The sequence below is a fragment of the Salvelinus sp. IW2-2015 genome, unplaced genomic scaffold, assembly GCF_002910315.2.
Source record: "Salvelinus sp. IW2-2015 unplaced genomic scaffold, ASM291031v2 Un_scaffold2178, whole genome shotgun sequence".
NCBI classification, from domain to species: Eukaryota; Metazoa; Chordata; class Actinopteri; order Salmoniformes; family Salmonidae; genus Salvelinus; species Salvelinus sp. IW2-2015.
The window spans coordinates 84,971-93,509 of record NW_019943509.1 but is presented as its reverse complement, the minus strand read 5'-3'; the positions used below and the strand labels follow the sequence as shown (position 1 = coordinate 93,509).

The following is an 8,539-nucleotide window of genomic DNA, read 5'->3' as shown; positions in this document are numbered from 1 at the left end:
GTAGGGTCTTAAGCTTGGTGTAGGGTCTAAGCTGTGATGTAGGGCTCTAACCTGTGAAGGTTGGGAGGTCTAACCTGTAAGTAGGGGTCTAACCTTGAAGTAGGGGTCTAACCTGTGAAGGTAGATGTCTAACCTGTGAGAGTAGGGCCTAACAGGTAAGAGTAGGGCCTAAACCTGTAAGAAGTAGGGTCTAACCTGTGAAATTGTCACCTTGAACTGTGCAGTAGGGCTAAGAGCGTAAGAGTAGGTCTAAGCTGTAAGAGGTATGGGTCAAGCTGTGATGAAGAGCGGTCTTAACCTGTGATGTGGGCCTAACCTAAGAGTAGACGGTTCTTAGAGCTGTTAAGATAGGGATCTAACCTGGAACGTAGGGGTCTAACCTGTGATGGCTAGGGTCTAAGCTGTGATGTTAGGGGCTAAGCTGTAAGAGTAGGTGTCTAACCTGTAAGACCAGGGTCTAACCTGTAAGAGTGGCTGCTAACCTTGCTAAGTTGGGGCTCTAACCTGTAGTGAAAGGTAGGGGTCTAACCTGTGAAGATAGGGTCTAACCTGTGATTTAAGGGTCTAACCTGTGAAAATGGTCTAACTTGTGAATAGGCGTCTAACCTGTGAATTGTCTAACCTGTCGAAGTAAGGGTCTACCTGTAAATGCGTCTACTTGTGAAGGTAGGGTCTAACCTGTGAATGTATAGGTCGGTAGCCTGTAAGAGTAGGGTCTAAGCGTAAGAGTAGGGTCTAACCTGTGATCGGTAGGGTCTTAACCTGTTGATGGTAGGGGTCTAAATGTGAAGGTAGGAGCCTAACCTGTACGAGTAAGGGTTCTAACCTGTAAGAGTAGGGGCCTAACCTGTAAGAGTGGGGGCCTAACCTGTGATGGTAGGGGTCTAAGATGTAAGGTAGGCGTCTAACCTGTGAAAGTTTATAACATGTGAGATAGGGGTTAACCTGTAAGTAGGGTCTAACCTGAATGAAACTGTGAAGGTAGGGTCTAACCTGTGAAGTAGGGGTCTAACCTGTGAAGATGGGTCTAACCTGTGATGGTATGGTCTAAGCTGTGGATGTAGGGGTCTAAGCTTGATGGTAGGTCTAAACCTGTGAAGGTAGGGGTCTAACCTGTGAGGTAGGGATCTAACCTGTGAAATGGTCTAACCTGTGCATGGTAGGGGTCTAACCTGTGATGTAGGGGTCTAACCTGTGAAGGTTGGGGTCTAACCTGTGAAGTAGATGTCTAACCTGTGAAGTAGGGCCTACATGTAAGATAGGGTCTAACCTGTGAAATGTCTAACCTGTGAAGGTAGGGCCTAACCTGTAAGAGTAGAGGTCTAAGCTGAAGAGTAGGGGATCTAAGCTGGAAGGTAGGGGTCTAACCTGTGATGGTAGGGTCTAAATCTGTGTGTAGGGTCTAAGCTTGTTGATGTAGGTCTAACCTGGAGTAGGGTCTAACCTGTGAAGGTAGGGTCTAACCTGTGAAGGTAGGGTCTAACCTTGAATGGTCAAACCTGTAAGGTAGTCTAAACCTGTGAAGGTAGGGAGCCTAACATGTAAGAGTAGGCCTAACCTGTAAGAGTAGGGGTCTAACTGTAAGAGTAGGGTCTAAGCTGTGAAGGTAGGGGTCAACCTGTGATGGGGTAGGGGCCTAACCTGTAAGAGTAGAGGTCTAAGCTGTAAGAGTAGGGATCTAAGCTGTGAAGGTAGGGGTCTAACCTGTGAAATGGTCTAACCTGTGAAGGTAGGGGTCTAACCTGTGATGGTAGGGTCTAAGCTGTGATGTTATGGTCTAAGCTGTAAGAGTAGGTGTCTAACCTGTAAGACCAGGGGTCTAACCTGTAAGAGTAGGGCTCTAACCTGTGAAGGTAGGGGTCTAACCTGTGAAGATAGGGGTCTAACCTGTGAAATGTTCTAACATGTGAAGGTAGGGTCTAACCTGTGAAATGGTCTAACCTTAAGGTAGGGTTTAAACCTGTAAGGGTAGGGTCTAACCTGTGAAAGTAGGCGTCTAACCTGTGAGAATGGTCTAACCTGTGAAGGTAGGGGTCTAACCTGTGAAGGTAGGGATCTAACCTGTGAAATGGTCTAACCTGTGAAATGGTCTAACCTGTGATGGTAGGGGTGTAACCTGTGAACGTTGGGGTGTAACCTGTGAAGGTTGGGGTCTAACCTGTGAAGGTAGGGGTCTAACCTGTGAAGGTAGGGGTCTAACCTGTGAAGGTAGGGGCCCAACCTGTAAGAGTAGGGGTCTAACCTGTGAAATGGTCAAACCTGTGAAGGTAGGGGTTTAACCTGTAAGAGTAGGGGTCTACGCTGTGAAGGTAGGGGTCTAACCTGTGATGGTAGGGGCCTAACCTGTAAGAGTAGAGGTCTAAGCTGTAAGAGTAGGGATCTAAGCTGTGAAGGTAGGGGTCTAACCTGTGAAATGGTCTAACCTGTGAAGGTAGGGGTCTAACCTGTGATGGTAGGGGTCTGGCTTTCCGGTATTGAGTGATATCTTTTTGTTGTTCGACCCAGTTACCGATCAGAGTCCCGGTACCATATCCGTCCTCACTGGTTCCGCAGCGCCAGCCGTACTGATGGAACTTGTCCTCCGGCTGGGCGTCGCTCCATACCTCACTCTGCCCAGACGCACGCAGCATGTAGTGGAACGGAGGAGAGGAGAAGGTCCATGGGAACGACATCCTGCTGGGAGGGAGACAAGGGAATGAGTGAGTGAATACAATATCCGCAAAATCAGTTATATAACATATGGCCTCTTATGGTTCTGAGGTCTCGGGTTCACTCACCAACCAGGAATTCACAAAATGGGACAAATACCAAATTGAGACTGCATGCATAATTCTGCAAAACCATCCTCCGTTAACAACGTAAAACACCAAATATTGCATGCAGAGCAGAATTCCCACTAATTATCAAAATCCAGAAAAGAGACATTCAAWTCTACAATTACCTAAAAGGATGCGATTCTCAAACCTTTCCTAACAAAGCCCTCACATACAGAGAGGTGAACCTGGAGAAGAGTCCCCTCGGCCAGCTGGTTCTGGGGCTCTGTACACCAACACAAACAGACTCAGAGCCCCAGGACAGCAACATAATTAGACCCAACCAAATCATGAGAACACATAAGCATTTCAACCTGGCTATGTGATCTCGCTCTCAGTAGCTGATGTAAGACTTTTAACCCTATCAGCACCAGGAGCCCAGCAAACATGGACTTTTCATTTATCTGACATTCATTTATCTGCATGTTCAGGCCTTATATTTAGCCTCACAATGAAGTGTTTTACCATGTTATTTTCAGGACAACCAGGGCTACAAGTAGAACACCACATTTTACATAAACAATTGCATTCATGAGTTTTATTGACAAATATCAATATATAAAATAAGGTATGCCAAAGCAAYAACCTGATAAAAATGTATTTATACTGTATGAATGCTGTAAGTAATGGTTTGCTCAGTGGGAAATAAATATACAACTATAAATGAACACAAAATATAAAKWCAACATGTAAAATGTTGGTCCCATGTTTCATGAGCTGAAATAAAAGATACCAGAAATGTTCCATAGGTAGGGTCGTTAAGCTGTGGTGTAGGGTCTAAGCTGTGATGGTAGGGGTCTAACCTGTGAAGGTTGGGGTCTACCTGTGAAGGTAGGGGTCTAACCTGTGAAGGTAGGGGTCTAACCTGTGAAGGTAGATGTCTAACCTGTGAAGGTAGGGGCCTAACATGTAAGAGTAGGGCCTAACCTGTAAGAGTAGGGGTCTAACCTGTGAAATTGTCTAACCTGTGAAGGTTAGGGGTCTAAGCTGTAAGAGTAGGGGTCTAAGCTGTAAGAGTATGGGTCTAAGCTGTGAAGGTAGGGGTCTAACCTGCTGATGGTAGGGGCCTAACCTGTAAGAGTAGAGGTTCTAAGCTGTAAGAGTAGGGATCTAACTGTGAAGGTAGCGGGGTCTAACCTGTGATGTAGGGGTCTAAGCTGTGATGTTAGGGGTCTAGCTGTAAGAGTAGGTGTTAACCTGTAAGACCAGGGGTCTAACCTGTAAGAGTAGGGTCTAACCTGTGAAGGTTGGGCTCTAAGCCTGTGAAGGTAGGGGTCTAACCTGTGAAGATAGGGGTCTAACTGTGATGGTAAGGGTCTAACCTGTGAAGATGGTCTAACCTGTGAAGGTAGGGGTCTAACCTGTGAAATTGTCTAACCTGTGAAGGTAGGGTCTAACCTGTGAAATGGTCTAACTTGTGAAGGTAGGGTCTAACCTGTGAAGGTAGAGGTCTAGCCTGTAAGAGTAGGGTCTAAGCTGTAAGAGTAGGGGTCTAACCTGTGATGGTAGGGGTCTTAACCTTGTGATGGTAGGGGTCTAAGATGTGAAGGTAGGAGCCTAACCTGTACGAGTAAGGGTCTAACCTGTAAGAGTAGGGCTAACCTGTAAGAGTGGGGCTAACCTGTGATGGTAGGGGTTAAGATGTGAAGGTAGGGGTCTAACCTGTGAAATTCTAACATGTGAAGTAGGGGTTTAACCTGTAAGGTAGGGGTCTAACCTGTGAAATGGTCAAACCTGTAGGGTAGGGCGTCTAACTGTGAAGGTAGGGGGTCTAACCTGTGAAATGGTCTAACCTGTGATGGTATGTGCTAGCTGTGAAGGTAGGGGTCTACCTGTGATGGTAGGTGGTCTAACCTGTGAAGGTAGGGGTCTAACCTGTGAAGGTAGGGATCTAACCTGTGAAATGGTCTAACCTGTGATGGTAGGGGTCTAACTGTGAGTGGTAGGGGCTAACCTGTGAAGGTTGGGGTCTAACCTGTGAAGGTAGATGTCTAACCTGTGAAGGTAGGGGCCCTAACATGTAAGAGTAGGGGTCTAACCTGTGAATATGTCTAACCTGTGAAGGTAGGGCTAACCTGTAAGAGTAGAGGTCTAAGCTGTAAGAGTAGGGATCTAAGCTGTGAAGGTAGGGGTCTAACCTGTGATGGTAGGGTCTAAGCTGTGGTGGTAGGGTCTAAGCTGTGATTGGTAGGTCTAACCTGTGAAGGTAGGGGTCTAACCTGTGAAGGTAGGGGTCTAACCTGTGAAGGTAGGGTCTAACCTGTGAAATGGTCAAACCTGTAAGGTAGGGTCTAACCTGTGAAGCGTAGGGCTAACATGTAAGAGTAGGGGCTAACCTGTAAGAGTAGGGTCTAAGCTGTAAGAGTAGGGTCTAAGCTTGAAGGTAGGGGTCTAACCTGTGATGGTAGGGCTAACCTGTAAGAGTGAGTCTAAGCTGTAAGAGTAGGGATCTAAGCTTGATAGGTAGGGTCTAACCTGTGAAATGGTCTAACCTGTGAAGGTAGGGTCTAACCTGTGATGGTAGGGGTCTAAGCTGTGATGTTATGGTCTAAGCTGTAAGAGTAGGTGTCTAACCTGTAAGACCAGGGGTCTAACCTGTAGAGTAGGGCTCTAACCTGTGAAGGTAGGGGTCTACGCTGTGAAGATAGGGGTCTAACCTGTGAAATGTTCTAACATGTGAAGGTAGGGGTTACCTGTGAAATGGTCAACTGTAAGGGTAGGGGTTTAACCTGTAAGGGTAGGGGTCTAACCTGTGAAGGTAGGGGTCTAACCTGTGAAATGGTCTAACCTGTGATGTAGTGGTCTAAGCTGTGTAAGTAGGGGTCTAACCTGTGAAATGGTCTAACCTGTGAAGGTAGGGGTCTAACCTGTGAAGGTAGGGATCTAACCTGTGAATGGTCTAACCTTGATGTAGGGGTGTAACCTGTGAACGTGGGGTGTAACCTGGAAGGTTGGGGTCTAACCTGTGAGGTAGGGGTCTAACCTGTGAGGTAGGGGTCTAACCTGTGAAGGTAGGGGCCCATGTAAGAGTAGGGTCTAACCTGTGAAATGGTCAAACCTGTGAAGGTAGGGGTTTTAACCTGTAAGAGTAGGGGTCTACGCTGTGAAGGTAGGGGTCTAACCTGTGATGTAGGCCTAACCTGTAGAGTAGAGTCTAAGTGTAGAGTAGGATCTAAGCTGTGAAGTAGGGGTTAACCTGTGAAATGGTCTAACTGTGAAGGTAGGGGTCTAACCTGTGATGGTAGGGGTCTGCTTTCCGTATTGGAGTGATATCTTTTGTTGTTCGACCCAGTTACCGATCAGAGTCCCGGTACCATATCCGTCCTCACTGGTTCCGCAGCGCCAGCCGTACTGATGAACTTGTCCTCCGGCTGGGCGTCGCTCCATACCTCACTCTGCCCAGACGCACGCAGCATGTAGTGAACGGAGGAGAGGAGAAGGTCCATGGGACGACATCCTGCTGGGAGGAGACAAGGGAATGAGTGAGTGAATACAATATCCGCAAAATCAGTTATATAACATATGGCCTCTTATGGTTCTGAGGTCTCGGGTTCACTCACCAACCAGGAATTCACAAAATGGGACAAATACCAAATTGAGACTGCATGCATAATTCTGCAAAACCATCCTCCGTTAACAACGTAAAACACCAAAATATTGCATGCAGAGCAGAATTCCCACTAATTATCAAAATCCAGAAAAGAGACATTCAAATCTACAATTACCTAAAAGGATGCGATTCTCAAACCTTTCCTAACAAAGCCCTCACATACAGAGAGGTGAACCTGGAGAAGAGTCCCCTCGGCCAGCTGGTTCTGGGCTCTGTACACCAACACAAACAGACTCAGAGCCCCAGGACAGCAACATAATTAGACCCAACCAAATCATGAGAACACATAAGCATTTCAACCTGGCTATGTGATCTCGCTCTCAGTAGCTGATGTAAGACTTTTAACCCTATCAGCACCAGGAGCCCAGCAAACATGGACTTTTCATTTATCTGACATTCATTTATCTGCATGTTCAGGCCTTATATTTAGCCTCACAATGAAGTGTTTTACCATGTTATTTTCAGGACAACCAGGGCTACAAGTAGAACACCACATTTTACATAAACAATTGCATTCATGAGTTTTATTGACAAATATCAATATATAAAATAAGGTATGCCAAAGCAAGAACCTGATAAAAATGTATTTATACTGTATGAATGCTGTAAGTAATGGTTTGCTCAGTGGGAAATAAATATACAACTATAAATGAACACAAAAATATAAACACAACATGTAAAATGTTGGTCCATGTTTCATGAGCTGAAAATAAAGATACCAGAAATGTTCCATACGCACAAAAAGCTTATTTCTCTCAAATGTTTTGTACAAATTGTTTACACTACCTGTTAGTGAGCATTTCTCCTTTGCCAGAATAATCCATATACCCTGACAGGTGTGGCTATCAAGAAGCTGATTGAACAGCATGATCATTACAGAGTGCACCTTGTGCTGGGGGAAATAAAAGGCCATCTAAAATGTGACGTTTTGTCACACAACACAATGCCACAGATGTCTCAAGTTTTGAGAGAGCATGCAATTAGCATGCTGAATATTCACCAGAGCTGTTGCCAGATAATTTAATGTTAATTTCTCTACCATAAAGCCACGTTGTTTTAGAGAATTTGGCTGTATGTCCAACCGGCCTCAACACCGCAGACAACATGTAACCACGCCAGCCCAGGACCTCCACATCTGCCTTGTTCACCTGCGGCATCGTCTGAGAACAGCCACCCGGACAGCTTATGAAACTAAAGGAGAATTTCTATCTGTAACGAAGCTCTTTTGTGGGAAAGTCTCATTCTGATTGGCTGAGATGGAGTGAAAGTGCACTGTACTGTGAGGACACAACAACGCAGTGGCCAGGTAAAAACAGTGTGCAGCCTTTCCAATACATCCCCCAGCACCAAAGTCCAAGCAGGCACAGGTCCTGCTCTCCCTCTTCCCAGCACCACAGCTCCAAGCAGGCCACAGGTCCTGCTCTCCCTCTTCCCCAAGCACCACAGCTCCAAGCAGGCAGCAGGGTCCTGCTCTCCCTCTTCCAAGCACCACAGCTCCAAGCAGGCAGCAGGTCCTGCTCTCCCTCTTCCCCAGCACCACAGCACCAAGCAGGCCACAGGTCCTGCTCTTCCTCTTCCCCAAGCACCACAGCTCCAAGCAGGCAGCAGGTCCTGCTCTCCCTCTTCCCCAGCACCACAGCACCAAGCAGGCCACAGGTCCTGCTCTTCCTCTTCCCCAAGCACCACAGCTCCAAGCAGGCAGCAGGTCCTGTTCTCCCTCTTCCCCAAGCACCACAGCTCCAAGCAGGCAGCAGTCCTGCCTCCCTCTTCCCCAAGCACCACAGCTCCAAGCAGGCAGAGGTCCTGCTCTCCCTCTTCCCCAGCACCACAGCTCCAAGCAGGCAGCAGGTCCTGCTCTCCCTCTTCCCCCAGCACCACAGCTCAAGCAGGCCACAGGTCCTGCTCTCCCTCTCCCCCAGCCACAGCTCCAACCAGACAGCAGTCCTGCTCTCCCTCTTCCCCAAGCACCACAGCTCCCACTGGGAAAAGACACAATGTCAAGTTGGCAAGTGCACACAAAACAAGGCCCATGAAAACTGTGTGCAGTGCAACCAATTTGTTTGTGGGGCTTGCTCATGTAACCGATGTGAATGGCTAGCTAGTTAGCGGTGGTGCA

General features: G+C 47.2%; 1 protein-coding gene and 1 long non-coding RNA gene across 2 annotated transcripts in view; one reads left to right on the top strand and one right to left on the bottom strand.

Moving 5' to 3' along the window:
- cfap68 (cilia and flagella associated protein 68) overlaps positions 1 to 8,539 on the bottom strand; it is a 46,428-nt gene that overhangs the window by 16,075 nt on the left and 21,814 nt on the right. Inside the window, exon 2 of the mRNA XM_024140512.2 lies at positions 2,445 to 2,676. Coding sequence (XP_023996280.1) covers positions 2,445 to 2,672 — 228 coding nt within the window. The 5' untranslated portion in view covers positions 2,673 to 2,676. The remainder of the gene's footprint in view (positions 1 to 2,444; positions 2,677 to 8,539) is intronic.
- LOC139025044 (uncharacterized) overlaps positions 1 to 8,539 on the top strand; it is a 48,518-nt gene that overhangs the window by 21,117 nt on the left and 18,862 nt on the right. The gene's annotated exons all lie outside the window — the stretch shown is intronic.